The sequence below is a fragment of the Rhipicephalus sanguineus genome, chromosome 2 (assembly GCF_013339695.2).
Source record: "Rhipicephalus sanguineus isolate Rsan-2018 chromosome 2, BIME_Rsan_1.4, whole genome shotgun sequence".
Taxonomy (NCBI): domain Eukaryota; kingdom Metazoa; phylum Arthropoda; class Arachnida; order Ixodida; family Ixodidae; genus Rhipicephalus; species Rhipicephalus sanguineus.
In genome coordinates, this window is record NC_051177.1 from 33523683 (window position 1) to 33544756 (window position 21074).

Genomic DNA, 21074 nt, shown 5'->3' on the forward strand with positions numbered 1-21074 from the left:
GCTATGGCGGGGACCAACAATTATACCTGTACTATCGGCGCTTAACTTTGGCCTTCGAGTGACGTATATGCACGCTCACTAAAAGAACGCTGCCAATCCTTGCGAGTCTCCTTATAGAAGTCGTGTTTGCCTTATAAATAATATTTTTTGTAATATATATATTTTGAAGTGTACAAGGTGCTTTTCGCCACGTATGGCGGTGCCAACACTGCTAACTAAATAGGTTCGGTTAAACCGATGTGAAAATGATCTGCTATCAGCTTGTAAAAACGATCGGCCGATAATTATTCCTGTCAGTTTCACTTCCAACGAATGAGACGGTTTGTAGCAAAGACGTATTACTTCGGAATTAGTTTTGATAGTTGCGTGTTAAGCTTATCGAAGGGACCGTAGTAACAGCGATAGCATATGATAAAAAAACAGCAGTTTATGCTCCTTCCTCTGTACTGTTTGTTCGCGTTTCTGTAAGAACGCTGTAAAGTGAAATGAAAAATAAATCGAGTCAAGCCGTTTTCGCAGATCACTGCAGCTCTCCAGCCGTCAACTTGGTGTACGAAAACCGATACTAATCTCACTAAAAATGTCGTAATTTACGATAATGACAGAGACGAGTGATGTACAAAATGTGAGGTATTTACAGCTCTACACGCTCCCATCGCATACACGTGATAGTTTCTTTATATGGAAACACCCCTGAAGCAAGATATGTGTCAACTCCTACTAGGCGAACAAATAAATGTAAACTTTATACTTGTTTAATACGTGTACGCGGTTTAAGTTAATTCTTCTAATACCCTATCAATGCAGAAGGTCGATAACACTGCTCCGTTATTTTACTTTATCTTGACATAAGAGGCAAAGAGCGCTGCCCATGTTTGTTCTGTCCCGTTTTCTAACGTTGTACGCGCTGCTGATACTTTACAATGGATCCATACCAACTTTCCCAAGCTTCAACTCTTTCAAGTTATTTTGACAGCTGCGCGCTTGTACTGTCTGGTTCTTCTTCGCGAACAGCACACAAAGTCATATCGGTAAAAAAAAAAAAAAAAAAAAAAAAAACGGACATCGAGCAGACATACTAAAGAGAAATTGAAAAGGCGGGGTATTGAAATCGCCACACTCACCTGTCCCCAAGAAATGAGCCTCGCATCCGGGGTTCGAACCGAGGTCCAGGAGGCATAACGCTAGTAAGAAGAGGACGCACATTTCCGTTCTGCGTCTTCGACGACGACGCTGACTGCACACGAGCTGGGCGTGCGAGAAGCGCGCTCGCCTTTACGAAAGCGCCAAGAGTGTGCCACGGGTTTCCCCCCCGACAAACGTTGGTGCGTGCCGCGGTGGCGCTCTTCGCGACCGTAAAACAAAATCACGCTCCTTGGCGCACGAGCCAACCTACCCTTCGCAACTAATGCCTCACCCCCTTCTTAGCTCACCCTTTAAAAACTCCAGACTTTGGAAGCGTACGAGAGAGCAACCGGTTACACCTCTCTCTCCAGTAGATGTGAGGAGAGGGTGAGAAGCCTAGCGCAACGACGTCTTTTCGATCGCGCGCACTCCGGTAGTGCGCTACGGAAGAGCCCGCGCGTGCTGCAATGGAGCGATAGTGAGACGCGCGCGAAAGTCAGTGAAGCGGAGGTTGCGTCGAAAAGGGAAGGCAGCGTCGGCAGTGATGTGCGTTTGTGCGTGTTTGTGTGTCTGCCTTTTCCGTTCGAAGCCGCGACGGTCAAAACTCTATGTCCACCGAAGCCTGCATGGGACACGCTTCTTTCGCCGCCGCGCTCTGAGCGAGTGGTGGTTATCGCGGCGCGCTGGGCGGCGTCCCACCGCGAACGCGTCCTTGAAGGGAGAAAGAAAAAATGTGGCGGGCCTTGATCTTAACTAGTGGCCACTGCTGGTCAGTGATCGCACGCCCGGCTTGAAACGAGGGAGCCGGGCGTGAGGGAGCTCTCTCTAATGGGGTTGTCGATTTTTCCAACCGCTCATTTTTTTCGACGGCTGAACCGGCTACTCTCGAGGTGTCGGACTAGGGGTACGCCTGGAGGCGATTGCTCCGATTAGTGCGACCCTCCTCTTTCTTTCTTTCTTTCTTTCTTTCTTTCTTTCTTTCTTTCTTTCTTTCTTTCTTTCTTTCTTTCTTTCTTTCTTTCTTGTTGTTGATTGAAAATAGAAGGTGTGCTCACCCTTGAAGAGCTCGCTTCGGGAGCAACAGGACTTAAGTGATTTCAGTTGGACAAAAAAAAAAAGCGAAGCAGTTTTCTTTTTTTTTTCTTGAGTATGGGGTGGGCGGTGAGGGTAATGTCGAAAGTAAATGCTGTGGTGTGTGTCTCGTGGTGTTGCTAATTATTCATTCGCAAGTGCAAGTTCGTAGGTGTGCGGGAGGTTTTACAGCGAGAGCGGTTATGAGATCATTTCAACGGCCGTTTTTGGCGCCGTAGCTGTCCGCCGCCGCCGCCGCCGCCGCCGGTGTCCGTAACCGCTATCGCACGAAATAAAAAAAAGGAAAAAAGGATGGAACGAGGTTCGAACCTGGGTCCACTGTTCTAACTCAGGGTCATGCCGGTGCTTGAAACTGCGTTGCAAAAAGACCCTATACAGGCTTCATGTCGGGAAGGAACCACATTAACATTTGTAATGTAGTGTGGTAGAAGAGTAAAATAACAACTAGGCGTCACACAAACGCGAATTCTGTAACCGGGTGTCACACAATGCGAATTGCGCAACGAGTGGGTTGTTGAATGCTTTCAACCCATTACAAAGGCCTCTGCGATAATTCTTCATCGTCATCAGCCACAGCATCAACAAAGTGCGCATATTGCCTTACAAGTGTTTAGCGACTACCACGGTTCTCCGCAGAATGATGAAAAATTGCATAGTGGCTGCTTCCCTACTTCACAAAAATTATGATGATTTATAGCGTAGTGGATTCCTCGCAAGTGCGCTTCTATTGGTTGCCAAGGAAGCTCATAAGGCTCTCATGATCCATTTCCTCAGGGTCCCGATAAAGTTAATTCCCTCTCTCTCTCGCTCTCCGTTTCTTCTGTTGATGTATGCTATTAAGCGTGGTGGGACAGTTAAATAACGCCCGGGCGTCACACAATATGAATTACGTAACTAGTGGGTTGTTTGAAGCTTCCAACCCACTACAAAGGGATCAGCCATAATTCTTCATCGTCATCAACCGTCGCATCAACAAAATGCACATAATGCCTTACAGATGGTACCTCGCTTCTCCGCAGAATAACGAATAATGTCGTGATGGTTGCTTCCCAACTTCCCAAAAATTATGATTTGTGGCGTAGTGGGTACGTTGCTAGTGTACTTGTATTAGCAGCCACAAGAGAGTTTATAACGGGCTCTAGAAATGCCGCTCTTCCAGCTTTCGCTGTGACTGTGCTGCGCTTTCCGCGCAGGCCTGGCGTTTTTTTATTGCGACTGACGCACGGAAGATTAGATTAGGATTATATATTTCCGTAATCATATCATTTAAGGCCAATGCACTAGGTGAGAGTCTCAGAGATGTCTGCTCCGCAGCATTTGGCTTTTTGAATGCAACGAAACGATTGCCATGTAAGCTTTCTTTTATATTCTTTTTGCTTTGTTCCATATTCTCCTTGGCGAAATCGATTCTATGTGTAGGTACATTATCTTCCAAGTCTCTACCATCTCTAATGTTAATGACCTTGCTTATACACTTCTCCGGGTCTGATAGAAAAGTATGAACGTACTTTTGACTAGTGAGTACGCGTCATGAAAGCGGATCATAACCATTTGCTTCATCATGATCATATTATTGTTATTACTCTGCTTCCATGGCTTGCTGTGAACTAAGTCAATGACACGAAGGTTTGCATAGCACATGCCTTCAGGCCCTTGTGCACAAGTGCCGACATGGTTAAACGCCATGTCGACTCTTCTTTTTCTTCTGTTTTAATCCACGGACTCATATCACGACGTACGGCCAATAGACACGAAATGCCTCTTTCCGCCTCATCAAATCTGATAACTAGCCTGCATCACCTTGTTAAGTAAAATGCCCCGTACTGCAGGGAATGGACGTGCCCTAGATATGAGTGACTCGCAGCTTAAGCGTTCGATTCAAACACCACGAACTCGGAGGAAGCGGCTGTTCATCGTCACCATTGGGGAGACGTATATACTGTGCGAGGTTCCGGAGCTTCAGATGATTGTACTTGACTGTGCGCCCCTGTGACCTCCTGGGCACAGGCCATGAGGTAAGCGGATGTAGAATAAGACAAGCAACAGTCAATATTTCATTTCTCTCTCTCTCTGATAACCTTCATAAAGTGAGACATTTCCTGCAATGATTCAACTTCAACTGAAACTTCGTTGTAGATGTCTCATTCGGCGATCGTTCACTGTCGATAAAAGCACTCCGCTGAGACTGTCCAGCTCACCTTCTGGCTCCTGCACGAATCTTTCGCCAATTTTCGAGCGATCTATAACCCGATGTAGATTCCAATATTGTGCAACGGCATCGGACAGCAATAAAACAATGAAAAGGTGGTTAGAGCTTCGGGCTTCGGCACTAGAGGTCCAAGCTCAGATCCTGAGCTAATGCCACCCCTGCACATAGGTCGGCAAAAAATGGGGAGCACTTAAACATAATCAAGATGTATATTTTGCGCTTAGGTCTTACTCAGACTCACGAATATATTACTCAGCCGTACTCGCTCAGACACAGACTCACGGCTTATTCTAAGTCTTAGTAAGCCTGAGTGAGCCGACTCATGTGTTAGCGTGTCAGTCACAAAAATTCATCGTCATCAGCCGTCGCATCAAGAAACTGCACATTTGGTACCTCGCTTCTCTGCAGAATGACGAGTAATGTCGTGGTAGATGCTTCCCGACTTCACAAAAATTATGATTTGTGGCGTAGTGGGTACGTTGCTAGTGTACTTGTATTAGTAGACACAAGAGAGTTTATAGCGGGCTCTAGAAATGCCGCTCTTCGAGCTTTCGCTGTGACTGTGCTGCGCTTTCCGCGCAGGCATGGCATTTTTTTTAACACTCTCACGTAACCGGTGCTCTACGTGTCACCTTTTGATCTCTTGTCTTCAAATACGAGTTTTCAGAGGTTGAAATCCAGCACGTACATTTTAATTCAAAAGACACGACTCCCATGATATATTTTCATCAAGAACTTCCCGGGAAAATGCTTGCGGGAATTGAGGAGGGGGGTGTCAAGGCACCCCTCTCTCTCTATAGCTCACGCCTCTGATTAATAAATAATGAGCTGGCGTATATTCAACGCTAGTGCGTTGAAGTATGTGTGAGTGACGTGAGCATAAACGTGAGTCAACGTAAGGCTGATGGTAATGCTGAAATTGTGTAAATAGGACCATAGGTCGGCTAAAAATGTACAGCACACACAGACTAACTTAAAAAAGTATATTTTTCGCGCTTAGGGCTCACTGGGACTTAGGCTCATTAACTCGCGGCTCGATCTGAGTGTGAGTGAGTCTCTCTCTCTCTCTCTCTCTCACACACACACACACACACACACACACACACACACACACACACACACACACACACACACACACACACACACACACACACACACACACACACACACACACACACACACACGCACGCACGCGCACACACACACACACACACACACACACACACACACGCACGCACGCACACACACACACACACCACACACACACGCGCGCACACACACACACACACACACACACACACACACACACACACGTATTAGTGTATTAGTGTATTAGTCTTGGAGCAGAAACTTCGCTTGAAGCTTTGTTTGTGTGGTGATTTAAACGTTTATGCGAATGCATCCGTTCGTTGCCGCTGTAGGCCGGTTGCGACATGGCAGAAAAAAAAAGTGGCTAGACACTGAAGAAAGAAAAAGGTACGCTGTGATGACATCGGAACTGCTTTATTTCAGTTACCTGTAAACGCTCCGACTTCTATACGCAGAGGTAAGTGGCAACCGGACGCGAAAACGTTTCTACGAAATTGCGTTCTCTGCCGTCGCCGGCAAACCAGGGATTGAATTGCAAACGCGGAATTCTCTATAATCCGCTTTCTGTAATCTGTTGACGTTTCTATACGCGTGGAGGATGTTGCGTGTGACGAGGAGCCTCTGGCCTGTGAGGTTACTGCATATCGCCCCAGAAGGAGTCAGTGAATATAACTCTCTATAGAAGTCAAAGTTGCGCAAAGGTTCGCCTTGTTGCGATCCGATATTGTGTCGTAAAGCCACCTCTCGCTAGCGCTTGAGGAAGTTGAAAGCATGAAATCGTCTGGCATAGATGATATGACATGAATTAGACACAGATAACGTCGCATGACTTGAATGGCATGAGTGACATGTGTAACATTAGACGTGTCATCCCCCCCCCCCTTTAATACCCCGTCTTTGCACCGGTTACCAGTGGCGTAGACAGAAATCTGTTTCGGGGGGCGGGGGGGGGGCATTTCGGAAAGGGGGGGAGGCGGTGCGCCATCCCCTGGCTACCTGGCTACGCCACTGCCGGGTACTGATCGTAAAGACCTCAGCGGGGGGGGGGGGGGGGGGGGGGAGAGAAATGGGGTGCTAGCGCTGTGGTGAAACTTCGCCCCCTCCCCCCCTCCCCCTTAAAAGGCCCCTCACCAGGTTTGACAATTTTGAGCTAACGAGCGCAATGCATACACTGGGCGTTCACGATCACGTCTGCCAAAATTTGCAACGCTGCGCGCCGCGGAAATGGGTCAAATTTCAAGGAGAACGCTGCTTGCCCTTCCTCTCGCGGCCGCGCGCCCAGAGAATGAGGGGATGACGTACATGAGAAAATGGCCCTACGTAGATGGTAGTGCTGCGACGTCGCTCCTCCACGTAGACGATTGTGCTCTGACGTCGCGAACAGCAGCACGTGACACTGCGATAATTATTTGACACGGCATGTGTAGTTTGTGTAATTTGTTGCTTGAATAGAATAATAAAACTTGAGAGAAATAATGAGACACACGAAGGAAACGTGTGCGTCTTTTACATTTTTTTTTCGTGAATTGCAGCGAGATGCGGGGCTAATGTGCCTCCGTTTCCCATGCGTTTGTGTCCCCGCGGTCAGCGCATCGAGCAGACGCCAGCCCTGGAAACTAAAGTAATGTTCTGGCGCGTTCGAGCACTCATTATGCTCATTTATTCTACCGCATCCAAGTATACTTTAATGCGGCACTGGTTCATGATACCGCAACTCTCGTGCCCGTACAAATGTCGCCACTTTCATGCCCGTCCCGCAGAAACAGGCAGCACACCACAGAGAACGCCGACACAACGCCCACGGCCGCTACAAGGTCGATTCAAATAAGTCGCGAAGCTTCGGGCGAAAAACGGTTCAGAACCTATTGCCAACGACACCAGCAAGGGGAGTTATGGGTGCTGCGATTGAAGCGCGACTATGTTTGGAGGGAACAAACACTAATAAAAACCAAGTTTTATTCAAGCGTAAAGCAATGTTTATGTCTTACAAATTACATTTATTTCCCGAACAATATTATGTAGGTGCAATGTGCCAAGAATGTACGACAGTGTTTAATTCTTACGAAAAACCTTTTTCTTAGCGCCCCCTGAAGAGAGGTGCACGTCATTGTCATTCAGTCAGTGCAGCCCTTGCGGTGCATGGAAAGGCGCGCTCGTAAGTTCGTCTGCGGCGACACGCCCCCTCAGGTGTTGTGGTGTTTCGCACTTGCATGCGTTCTGTGAATTATTGTGGTGAGAATTTGATTTTGGTGTGCACGAAGTTGCGAGGTGCGTTTCATCGTTGGTGAACGTGTTGGCTACGGTGTGCAACGGACAACGGCAGGAGGCGGCTAACATTTCACGCCGAACGCTTTCCTCGGAACTCGCGCAAACGATGTGGTGTTCCAAGGATGCAATAGCAACACGCTTACGCCTGGCGAGCCCTCTTTTCTAGATAAGACACAGGGGCAACGGTTCGGAGTAGTGTGCTTGCTGGATTTTCATGGATCAGTATTCCTGCTGCCCGGTTTCCTTCGTGAACACGCGGTGCCTACTATATTTCCCGTTATCGGTGAGCAGATCGCTAAGTTATCTGTCGCGCTACAACCACTACAATTCGCATGTCTTGATACGTTACACGTAAGGTTAATTTATCGAAACAAAGGCAAAACATAGTGCACGTAGTGTGCGCACTTTTTGTACTTATGACATTTGTTGCTCATTCTGTAGGGTGTGCTAAATTGCGTTATTGTGACCATTGAATAAAACTGAAATATCATTATTTTGGCGTGACCAGGCGTCATTTCTTCTCGTTAGAGCTGAAGCACACAAGCAATGCGCTCTTTGCGCCCTGCGCACGTGCGAAGCAAATAAGCAACGCTGCAAACATGAGAGGTACGATGCTTCCTACTTTATTCACGCTGTGGAAGATGACACGAACGCAGAATAAAAGCTCAAAGAATAAAGTTTCCTGGTAAAACCAAGGCGAATTGCACGACGGTACACTTAAACACCGATGTTTAGTCACGGGTCGATATTAGTTTAGCTAGCGTTGGCTTCAAGCGCATTCACTTGCCGGCTCGCCGTAGCGCGAGTCCTCAGCGATAAGGGGCCTAAGAAAAATATTTTGAGATCAAATTTCGCGCTAGTGCCAACAAAATGACGTCACTTTGTTACCGGATATTGCGTCACATTCGCTTTATTTTTTGTTCCACCGGAAGTGTTCCCTCCTCACACAGATGGCGCTAAGCCCCATGAGCAGCTGATGAGCAGCCATTTTCTGAACGTATGGGCTTCTATGGAAGCTTCGCTACCATTTACATTTACCTTGGCCGCTACATAAAAAAAGAAGGTAGCGGCTGTGCAACGCCGCTGGCGTGCTCGGGCTGGCTCGGGCACGTCATGCGCACGTGACCATGCATGCGCATGACGTGTTCATGCGTATGTGTCAAGTGAAGAGAGCAGGGAAGGGATTTGGCTTGGGAAGGCTACACGGGGCGAGTGGCAATGGTTTGAAACTCGCCTCCTTGCATCATGTTTTCGCGACACAAATTATTGTTTCTCTCAGCTCGCAATGAACCGATTTGAAAAATTCTTGCGGCATACTGCTCTTCATTCGGCAGACCACAACTTCCAGCGTCTAACTAAAATTTGCTATGTGGCCTGTTGAGGGGCTCTTTAATGCGGAACCCAGCGCAATCGTATGTGTACAGAATCACATTAAGACATTACAAAAAATGCAGAAGTTCAGGGAAAAACGCAACACCCCCCTTGAAGGGATGAAAGATTCTTCAACACGGGGTGTCGCTGGAGCCAACGTTTCGGCAAGCGGTCATGACTTCTTCTAGGCTGCACGAATTTTTCATCTCATAAAGACGTTACGTCACATGCCATGGCAATTGACGTGACAGGCGCAAGACATGAATGGTATGCATGGATGACATGAATCCGGAGTCAGATTTAACGTGTAACACTTGCATGCGTCATGTGACATGCAGCCCATGCGTCTGCAAGTCTGCAATTGATCGTGTGCACGGAATTCGGAGTACAAGGTTACGAAACACGTCGCATAGCAGCGGATCGGCGCATGGAAAAATACGGCAGATCCCACGCACTGTGGGAATCGATTTAATGCGAAGCAGCCAGCAAAGAGCTACATACATCGCCTTGTTTGTCTTTGAGCCAAATGAAATCATTCATGCCATGACATCTAGTTCACCATATATCGCATGTTTGCCATGCACGTATGTGTGCACAATCTAGTATACACCATGTCAATGAAACGCATATTCGGGTATATACAATGCATGACCTGTCGCTTATGTTCATCACGCACTCGTGTCGTGCCATACCAATTTTGGTATATATCCAGTTAACAAAACGGCCGGAAGCACACCATGACAGTGGCATGTAAATCATACCGTACATGACATGCATAACATGATTCGCATGTTAAGACCTCTCATTTATGTTCGTCATACAGTCACATCGCGTAATACCAATTTTGGTGTACATCAAACGAGCGAAACGGCCGCGAATGCACCATGAGCGCGGCATGTAAATCATGACATACATGACATCATGTCACGGTTTTCATGTTACCACCTGTTATTCATGTTCGTCATACAGTCGCGTCGCGCAATATCAATTTTGGTATATATCAAGCTAGGAAAACGGCCGCGAATGTATGATCAGTGTGGCTTGCAAATCATGTCGTACACGACCTGCATGTCATGATTTTCATGTTACCACCTCTCACGTTCGTCATACGGTCGTGCCGCGCAATACCAATTTTGGTGTATGTCATGCAAGCGAAACGGCGACAAATGCACCATGAGCGTCGCATGTAAATCATCACATACATGTCATGGATATCATGGTTTTCATGCTACCACCTGTTATTCATGTTTTTCATACAGTCACACAGCATAATGCCAATTTTGGTGGATATCGAGCAAGCGAAACGGCCACGAGTGCGCCATGAGCATGACATGTAAATCATGTCGTACATGTCATGCATGTCATGATTTTCATGTTACCACGTCTCATTTACCTTCGTCATACAGTCGCTGCGCGCAATACCAATTTTGGTGTACATAAAGCTAGCGAAGCGGCCGCAACTGCATCATGAGCGCGGCATGTAAATCATGTCCTGCATGATTTGGATATTATGATTTTCGTGTACCACCTCTCATTTACGTTCGTCATACAGTCGCGCAATACCAGTTTTGGTGTATATCAATCTAGCGAAACGGCCACGTGTGCGCCATGAGCATGGCATGTAAATTATGTCGTACATCCCATGCATGTCATGACTTTCATGTTACCACCTCTCATTTACGTTCGTCATACAGCCACATCGCGCAATACCAATTTTAGTGTATATCAATCTAGCGAAACGGCCATGAGTGCGCCATTAGCATGGCATGTAAATCATGTACATGCCATACATGTCATGACTTTCATGTTACCACCTCTCATTTACGTTCGCCATACAGTCGTGTCGCGCAATACCAGTTTTGGTGTACATCAAGCAAGCGAAACGACCGCGAATACAACATGAGCGTGGCATGTAAATCATGACATACATGACATGCAGGTCATGGTTTTCATGTTACCACTTGCTATTCATGTTCTTCATACAGTCACATCGCACAACACCAATTTTGGTGTATATCAGTTTAGCGAAACGGCCGCGAGTGCGCCATGAGCGTGGCATGTAAACCATGTCTTACATGAAATGCACGTCAGGATTTTCATGTTACCACGTGTCAGTTATATTCGTCATACAGAAATGTCTCGTCATGCCAGTTTTCGTATATATCCATTCATTTAAACGGCCGCGAGCGCCCCGAGACCATGTCATGTAAATCATGCTGCACATGACATGCGTGTGCTGATTTGCACGTTAGGACCTGTCATTATGTTTTTCGTGAACTCTTGTCACGCCATACCAATTTTGGTTTATATGAATTTAACGCAACGGCCGCAAGAGCCCCAAGGCCGTGGAATGTAAATCATGCTGTTCATGACATGCATGTCATGATTTTCATGTTATGACCCGTCATGTTTGTAATAGAGTCATGTTATGCCACACCAGTTTTGGTATACATCCGATTAACGAAACGACCAGGAGAGCACAAAATCGTAGGCGGCTAGATAGATAGATAGATAGATAGATAGATAGATAGATAGATAGATAGATAGATAGATAGATAGATAGATAGATAGATAGATAGATAGATAGATAGATAGATAGATAGATAGATAGATAGATAGATAGATAGATAGATAGATAGATAGATACGCTCAAAGTCGCAGAAGTTCGCTAAGAAATGTTTCGCATTTAAAAATGCGCTGCTCTGGCTTTCTGCGTATGGGATCTCCCTTGAACGAACATTGCATATGCATACTCAAGGAGAAATAAGATAAGAAAAAGAAATAAGAAGAGCGCCGACGTCGTGTTCACACTACGACCGAATGTGATCTACCGCGTTTACAAGCCAATACCACTACTGTTCGGTTAGATACGTCACTTCCGGCGGCTCCTCAGTCGCAAGAGTCTCGGAGTCGCTATCCTCTCGGTCGGTAATCGCGTTCCTCCCGTCAGCTCCGGCGCCGCCTGCAGTCGTCGATGTCTTCTTAGCGTCGGGAGCGTTCATGTTTCGCGGCGACTTCTTCCGAGTGGTCTTTAACGTCCTGTGACACGAAAAAACAAAAGAAGTAAAAGATCGGAAGTGACGCGAGCAGGAGCGACGGTGGCTTGTGGTCTTTTTGCCTTAGTTACCGTAGTCGCCGGTCTTCAGCTTAGACAAAGTAACCCAGATTTTTGTTGCCTCTAACATGTGCTGGACGCATGGAGCAGACGCATGGAAACGCATGAGAGGTGCAACCACGTTAAACTATACTTCAGTTCTCTAGTACACCAGATAGATAGATAGATAGATAGATAGATAGATAGATAGATAGATAGATAGATAGATAGATAGATAGATAGATAGATAGATAGATAGATAGATAGATAGATAGATAGATAGATAGATTAACTGTTTGAGCAATATGAGCGAAGAGGCTACTTATCAACGTCCCAGTACACGGAGCACGGCTCAGTGCACAACTCCTGGTTGCCCATCGAAGGGAACACTCACGGATTGAAACGCGACATCATTTTTTAGATGTGAAGCATCTTAAGCGGAGTTCAATCCGGTGGTGGTGGTGTGCGGCGTGACCACCCTTACTGCGCATGTGCAAACCTTCTCCACTTCCCCTCTCCACGCCCCTCTCCATATCACCTCTCCCTTCCCTTCCCCCTGTCCCCCTTTTCCTTTCCCATCCCCTTCCCCCCTCCCCTCCCCTCCCTTCCCCTCTCCTTTCCCCCTCCCCTTTCCCCTCCCCCTCTCATTCCCCCCTCTCCCCTTTCCCCCTCACCACTCCACCTCTGCAACGCGGGCTTTACATGCCGAAACACTGCTTCGCATCACCTCATGGTCCCCTTTAGAGGGAGATGGTGTGATTTTTTTTTGTATAAACGACTGCTGTGAGCAGTTCGCGATAACTGCGTCATGTCGCTGCAAATCTGGCCGCTAAAGGTAAGGTTGACTGTAATGTAAGTGTTCGCGCCAAATTAAGCTGTTATTGCACGTATTGTAGACATTGGAAACGAAAATACGAGAATTAGCCCTAAAGTTCCGCGTTTCACTCCGTGAGTGCCGTAAGTACAAGCTTCAACGAATAACCTCGGCTGGTTCATTCTTACTTCCACCGCTTTAGCCTCATCCAGGTGCTGTACTATCATGAATGCTAATGTGGAAATGAAAAAAAACAGCGCAAACACATTGTTTTAATTACACAGGCTACGCTCCCGAGCTTGAGTGTTGTCATTACGTGTAGCATAGGCGTGCGCACTGGGGGGCCAGTGCCCCCCCCCCCCCCCTATTCAGCTAAGAGGGGGGGGGGGCGCAAAGTCAGCTCCGCACATTGACATAATTGGAGGGGTGGCACTGCGACGAACCTTCGCCTCCCCTGATGGGGAACCCTGCGCACGCCTATGCGCGTAAGGCATTAGTCCCGCGTTTCTTATTTTTTTTCTTTAATTTTTTATTTGCGTGTGTCGACAAGGTGATTATGAGCACATATCCTAATCGCTTTTCAGTGATTACCATTAAGAGGGCTATTTTTCTAGAAGCGCTGGAGTGTTCACATAACTGGCATAACGCGATTTGATAAAAAGAGCTTCTCCTGCGTTACCGCCACCGGCTGTGGTTGTTCGTTTGTTACATTTGGTCCATCGAGACCGGATGCGTGACCCCCCCCCCCTCTCCCGAACATATGAAATTACACTAAGGATAGTTTAACCCCCCCCCCCCCCCCCCGTCCCCCCCGTTGAAGAAAATTTCAGGCTACGCCTCTGGCCCGAATGTATTCCTCCGGCAATCATGGTGAAAGATAGGGCGTGCAAACACGGACACAAGAGAGAATTCAAGACACCACAAACGCTGTTTGTCATGTCTTGGGCGCTTGTGGTGTCTTGACTTCTCTCTTGCGTCCGTGTTTGCACACCCTGTCTTTTAACACGAATACGTTAACACCCGGCAAATATATAACCCTGCGAAGTTAGCCGCAACGCTCGTTGAAAACCCATAAGGCGTCAGAGACGCTTACATTCGTTTCGTACGCTTCTCGGCAACAGTCCTGGGGGCACGCCTGGAGTCCGGCCGCTGTTTCGGTTTGAACGATCCTCTCTTTCGAGCACCGACTGCAGTGGCGTTGGTGCGTTTTGTCATCATATTCGTGGTCGTATTCTTTGTGACCGCCAGTGAAGGACCCTTCGTCTTCTTCTTCTTCATGGGAATCTTCTCAGTGGTCGCCTTTGTCGTCTTGTTGTTGACGATCTTGGTCCCGTTCCTGGTCGCGGTTTTCCTCCTCGATCCGTCGCTGGCGCCGCCGCTTCTTGCCCGGTCGTTCGACATCGGCTCCGGCCTGTCGGTCAGTTGTTCTGCGTCCAGCGCCCTGCGGAATGCCAGCAGGCTGTCCGTGGTCGCCGTGTCGTCGGCTGTCATCTTTGCAGCGGCGCCCAACTCGTCCAAGCCCCCTGTCAGTGTGAAGGAAATAAAGAAACTTATGTATGTGTGGCAAGTCTAGACGGTTATACAGTGTTGTTAACTTAATGAAGTTCGATTAGAAGCAGGCGGACACACGAAATATAAGGCAGACGCAAGAAGCTCAGCCGCACGTCGAAACACTACTGACAAATCGACCCAATCCCAGCTAAGTCACCCAAACACGACCGGCCGTCCGGCTGACCGACCAACCAATCAAACTCAAACCGACTCAGCAAGAGTCTACCGGTGCCTTATTATTGAACTTGCCAAATTCTGTGATATCATCTGATATCGCCGTATACGTATAGAAGCGAGTTTCTGAACAGCTACTCCGTAGCCATGGAGTAGCTGCGTAGTAATTACGGATTATTTATTACGGACATGATCCGTAGTAATTACGGATCATGTCCTGCATGATTTGGATATTATGATTTTCGTGTACCACCTCTCATTTACGTTCGTCATACAGTCGCGCAATACCAGTTTTGGTGTATATCAATCTAGCGAAACGGCCACGTGTGCGCCATGAGCATGGCATGTAAATTATGTCGTACATCCCATGCATGTCATGACTTTCATGTTACCACCTCTCATTTACGTTCGTCATACAGCCACATCGCGCAATACCAATTTTAGTGTATATCAATCTAGCGAAACGGCCATGAGTGCGCCATTAGCATGGCATGTAAATCATGTACATGCCATACATGTCATGACTTTCATGTTACCACCTCTCATTTACGTTCGCCATACAGTCGTGTCGCGCAATACCAGTTTTGGTGTACATCAAGCAAGCGAAACGACCGCGAATACAACATGAGCGTGGCATGTAAATCATGACATACATGACATGCAGGTCATGGTTTTCATGTTACCACTTGCTATTCATGTTCTTCATACAGTCACATCGCACAACACCAATTTTGGTGTATATCAGTTTAGCGAAACGGCCGCGAGTGCGCCATGAGCGTGGCATGTAAACCATGTCTTACATGAAATGCACGTCAGGATTTTCATGTTACCACGTGTCAGTTATATTCGTCATACAGAAATGTCTCGTCATGCCAGTTTTCGTATATATCCATTCATTTAAACGGCCGCGAGCGCCCCGAGACCATGTCATGTAAATCATGCTGCACATGACATGCGTGTGCTGATTTGCACGTTAGGACCTGTCATTATGTTTTTCGTGAACTCTTGTCACGCCATACCAATTTTGGTTTATATGAATTTAACGCAACGGCCGCAAGAGCCCCAAGGCCGTGGAATGTAAATCATGCTGTTCATGACATGCATGTCATGATTTTCATGTTATGACCCGTCATGTTTGTAATAGAGTCATGTTATGCCACACCAGTTTTGGTATACATCCGATTAACGAAACGACCAGGAGAGCACAAAATCGTAGGCGGCTAGATAGATAGATAGATAGATAGATAGATAGATAGATAGATAGATAGATAGATAGATAGATAGATAGATAGATAGATAGATAGATAGATAGATAGATAGATAGATAGATAGATAGATAGATAGATAGATAGATAGATAGATAGATAGATAGATACGCTCAAAGTCGCAGAAGTTCGCTAAGAAATGTTTCGCATTAAAATGCGCTGCTCTGGCTTTCTGCGTATGGGATCTCCCTTGAACGAACATTGCATATGCATACTCAAGGAGAAATAAGATAAGAAAAAGAAATAAGAAGAGCGCCGACGTCGTGTTCACACTACGACCGAATGTGATCTACCGCGTTTACAAGCCAATACCACTACTGTTCGGTTAGATACGTCACTTCCGGCGGCTCCTCAGTCGCAAGAGTCTCGGAGTCGCTATCCTCTCGGTCGGTAATCGCGTTCCTCCCGTCAGCTCCGGCGCCGCCTGCAGTCGTCGATGTCTTCTTAGCGTCGGGAGCGTTCATGTTTCGCGGCGACTTCTTCCGAGTGGTCTTTAACGTCCTGTGACACGAAAAAACAAAAGAAGTAAAAGATCGGAAGTGACGCGAGCAGGAGCGACGGTGGCTTGTGGTCTTTTTGCCTTAGTTACCGTAGTCGCCGGTCTTCAGCTTAGACAAAGTAACCCAGATTTTTGTTGCCTCTAACATGTGCTGGACGCATGGAGCAGACGCATGGAACGCATGAGAGGTGCAACCCACGTTAAACTATACTTCAGTTCTCTAGTACACCCAGATAGATAGATAGATAGATAGATAGATAGATAGATAGATAGATAGATAGATAGATAGATAGATAGATAGATAGATAGATAGATAGATAGATAGATAGATAGATAGATAGATAGATAGATAGATAGATAGATTAACTGTTTGAGCAATATGAGCGAAGAGGCTACTTATCAACGTCCCAGTACACGGAGCACGGCTCAGTGCACAACTCCTGGTTGCCCATCGAAGGGAACACTCACGGATTGAAACGCGACATCATTTTTTAGATGTGAAGCATCTTAAGCGGAGTTCAATCCGGTGGTGGTGGTGTGCGGCGTGACCACCCTTACTGCGCATGTGCAAACCTTCTCCACTTCCCCTCTCCACGCCCCCTCTCCATATCACCTCTCCCCTTCCCTTCCCCCTGTCCCCCCTTTTCCTTTCCCATCCCCTTCCCCCCTCCCCTCCCCTCCCTTCCCCTCTCCTTTCCCCCTCCCCTTTCCCCTCCCCCTCTCATTCCCCCCTCTCCCCTTTCCCCCTCACCACTCCACCTCTGCAACGCGGGCTTTACATGCCGAAACACTGCTTCGCATCACCTCATGGTCCCCTTTAGAGGGAGATGGTGTGATTTTTTTTTGTATAACGACTGCTGTGAGCAGTTCGCGATAACTGCGTCATGTCGCTGCAAATCTGGCCGCTAAAGGTAAGGTTGACTGTAATGTAAGTGTTCGCGCCAAATTAAGCTGTTATTGCACGTATTGTAGACATTGGAAACGAAAATACGAGAATTAGCCCTAAAGTTCCGCGTTTCACTCCGTGAGTGCCGTAAGTACAAGCTTCAACGAATAACCTCGGCTGGTTCATTCTTACTTTCCACCGCTTTAGCCTCATCCAGGTGCTGTACTATCATGAATGCTAATGTGGAAATGAAAAAAACAGCGCAAACACATTGTTTTATTACACAGGCTACGCTCCCGAGCTTGAGTGTTGTCATTACGTGTAAGCATAGGCGTGCGCACTGGGGGGCCAGTGCCCCCCCCCCCCCCTATTCAGCTAAGAGGGGGGGGGGGGCGCAAAGTCAGCTCCGCACATTGACATAATTGGAGGGGTGGCACTGCGACGAACCTTCGCCTCCCCTGATGGGGAACCCTGCGCACGCCTATGCGCGTAAGGCATTAGTCCCGCGTTTCTTTATTTTTTTTTCTTTAATTTTTTTATTTGCGTGTGTCGACAAGGTGATTATGAGCACATATCCTAATCGCTTTTCAGTGATTACCATTAAGAGGGCTATTTTTCTAGAAGCGCTGGAGTGTTCACATAACTGGCATAACGCGATTTGATAAAAAGAGCTTCTCCTGCGTTACCGCCACCGGCTGTGGTTGTTCGTTTGTTACATTTGGTCCATCGAGACCGGATGCGTGACCCCCCCCCCTCTCCCGAACATATGAAATTACACTAAGGATAGTTTAACCCCCCCCCCCCCCCGTCCCCCCCGTTGAAGAAAATTTCAGGCTACGCCTCTGGCCCGAATGTATTCCTCCGGCAATCATGGTGAAAGATAGGGCGTGCAAACACGGACACAAGAGAGAATTCAAGACACCACAAACGCTGTTTGTCATGTCTTGGGCGCTTGTGGTGTCTTGACTTCTCTCTTGCGTCCGTGTTTGCACACCCTGTCTTTTAACACGAATACGTTAACACCCGGCAAATATATAACCCTGCGAAGTTAGCCGCAACGCTCGTTGAAAACCCATAAGGCGTCAGAGACGCTTACATTCGTTTCGTACGCTTCTCGGCAACAGTCCTGGGGGCACGCCTGGAGTCCGGCCGCTGTTTCGGTTTGAACGATCCTCTCTTTCGAGCACCGACTGCAGTGGCGTTGGTGCGTTTTGTCATCATATTCGTGGTCGTATTCTTTGTGACCGCCAGTGAAGGACCCTTCGTCTTCTTCTTCTTCATGGGAATCTTCTCAGTGGTCGCCTTTGTCGTCTTGTTGTTGACGATCTTGGTCCCGTTCCTGGTCGCGGTTTTCCTCCTCGATCCGTCGCTGGCGCCGCCGCTTCTTGCCCGGTCGTTCGACATCGGCTCCGGCCTGTCGGTCAGTTGTTCTGCGTCCAGCGCCCTGCGGAATGCCAGCAGGGCTGTCCGTGGTCGCCGTGTCGTCGGCTGTCATCTTTGCAGCGGCGCCCAACTCGTCCAAGCCCCCTGTCAGTGTGAAGGAAATAAAGAAACTTATGTATGTGTGGCAAGTCTAGACGGTTATACAGTGTTGTTAACTTAATGAAGTTCGATTAGAAGCAGGCGGACACACGAAATATAAGGCAGACGCAAGAAGCTCAGCCGCACGTCGAAACACTACTGACAAATCGACCCAATCCCAGCTAAGTCACCCAAACACGACCGGCCGTCCGGCTGACCGACCAACCAATCAAACTCAAACCGACTCAGCAAGAGTCTACCGGTGCCTTATTATTGAACTTGCCAAATTCTGTGATATCATCTGATATCGCCGTATACGTATAGAAGCGAGTTTCTGAACAGCTACTCCGTAGCCATGGAGTAGCTGCGTAGTAATTACGGATTATTTACAGGATATGAGGCGCAAGTTCCTAAACTATACTTCATGGCAGCTTGAAGGCCTCCCTGCGTTCGTTGATCGTACGGCAGAAGCTGTCGTGCAACATGACTGCGACAGTTGTACATTTGCCGCTGCCTGAAACAAGATACGTTTCCAAGAATTTCGTACTAAAAAAGACATCAACGCCTAGATAAAACCAAGAAACTAACCTAAAATAACTCAGCCCTTTATGCACTTGTTCTGTTTCCACGAAAAATTCAAATTCAGACGCATTCTCTGTTGGGAGAAGGGGAAACCACAGCTGCCCTGCGGGCAAGTCGCAGCTGACATATGGTGAACAATTCGGTGCACATTATTCTGCCGCCCTTCGGCACATATGCCGGCCAGTTTCGACTGTACGGTGTCTGTTCACTTGAGCTTTGGCTCACCGTGGCTCATGAAGGCGGAGAGCAATCCGAGCACAGCCACGACGAATACCACGGCGCCAGCGATAGGAAGTGCGAGCGCGGCTTTCTTGTACGACCTCCTCCTACGGATTTGCAGGGCAGAGGGAGGCAGAGAACAACGTGAGATTCAGAAGACACGTCGTAGCAAGTGGTTATCCTGTTAACGCTCCCATCACAAAGTTTGGGCTAAGCGCCTGTTCGTTTAGACGTTATTATCATTTGTTACCGTGATTTAATAAATCTTATAACATGCCAGCTACGCGAAGCTATGTGGTGATCTTATTGTATTGTTGCCATTGCGATGCAGCCTCATGTCTTACTGTATTAATTCACGCATTAAATTAGGTGATGACTAGCACCCCTTTATACAATGTGCCATATGTATGGCTCATCTTTTAAATGTAGTCTGCTTTATTCTTCTATTGTCTTGCATTGATGCGCCGTTATAGCTAGTGCTTGTTTTTTTTTTTAGCACTGACATGACTTTAAAACTTACTTGTTACGTCATAAGAAAAAAGGTTATGGTTATTGAGCAAAATTCTTTAAAAAGGCTGACGTTAGTTGCACAAAAAGAAATCAAAAAGTGCAGTTGATAAATTACCGAAACCTTACTAACCAGTTTTTAAACATTTAGATTGTTGCATTACAGCACATACAGAAGTTTGTTTAATTGAGACAAATGAGTCCTTAAGGCATATTCACTCATAGAAAAACTTAGAACTAGTAACATCAGTTGTTGAAACGAGCGCCTCACACGTCTCAGGATCAGTCTTTCTCGTTCCCAGTGTTGCCTATGTATCCAAATGCAACCTGACGAACTTGTTAACAGAAAGCAGCTGGTTTGCGCTACTATACACGGCTAAAGTAAACAAAAAAAATCGGCTATATTAACAGATTTTTTTATACAACTTACTTGGGTCCTGGAGCTGAAATGGAAGTTTCACTGTTTGGATTAACGTTGCGGTTAAGGATTACTAAAGTTTCGTTTTGTGATGGTTTTGTGACGTCATTGTGAGCAATAGTAATACACGCATTATGGTTGATATATTCCGTCTTCACATAGACTGGCATCCAGACAGGTGCCATTACGGAAGAAGTGTGGGGTCTTTCTTTCAGTAAACAAGAGCAATTGAAGCGTGTAAAGACTCAGCTTATCAGTTAAATGAGGCGAGATTCCACGTAACAACACATACACTGAGTGTATATTAATAATGAATCACACATAATATTGTCACAACGACACGTTATACGATTGACTACCGCTTAACAGCTATTTGCAAGAAATTGTGCA

General features: G+C 47.0%; 1 protein-coding gene across 8 annotated transcripts in view; it reads right to left on the bottom strand.

Annotated features, from left to right (window-relative positions):
• LOC119382685 (proline-rich proteoglycan 2-like) overlaps positions 1-21074 on the bottom strand; it is a 76932-nt gene that overhangs the window by 17723 nt on the left and 38135 nt on the right. For 5 of the 8 annotated variants that reach the window (XM_049412299.1, XM_049412300.1, XM_049412297.1 and 2 more), the window contains exon 1: positions 1125-1424. The exons of 1 other annotated variant lie outside the window; for it this stretch is intronic. In XM_049412299.1, the coding sequence (XP_049268256.1) occupies positions 1125-1206 (82 nt within the window). In that variant the 5' untranslated portion in view covers positions 1207-1424. Of the gene's footprint in view, positions 1-1124; positions 1426-21074 lie in introns of those variants that run through there. 2 more of the 8 variants (XM_049412295.1, XM_049412296.1) reach the window with 2 other exon arrangements.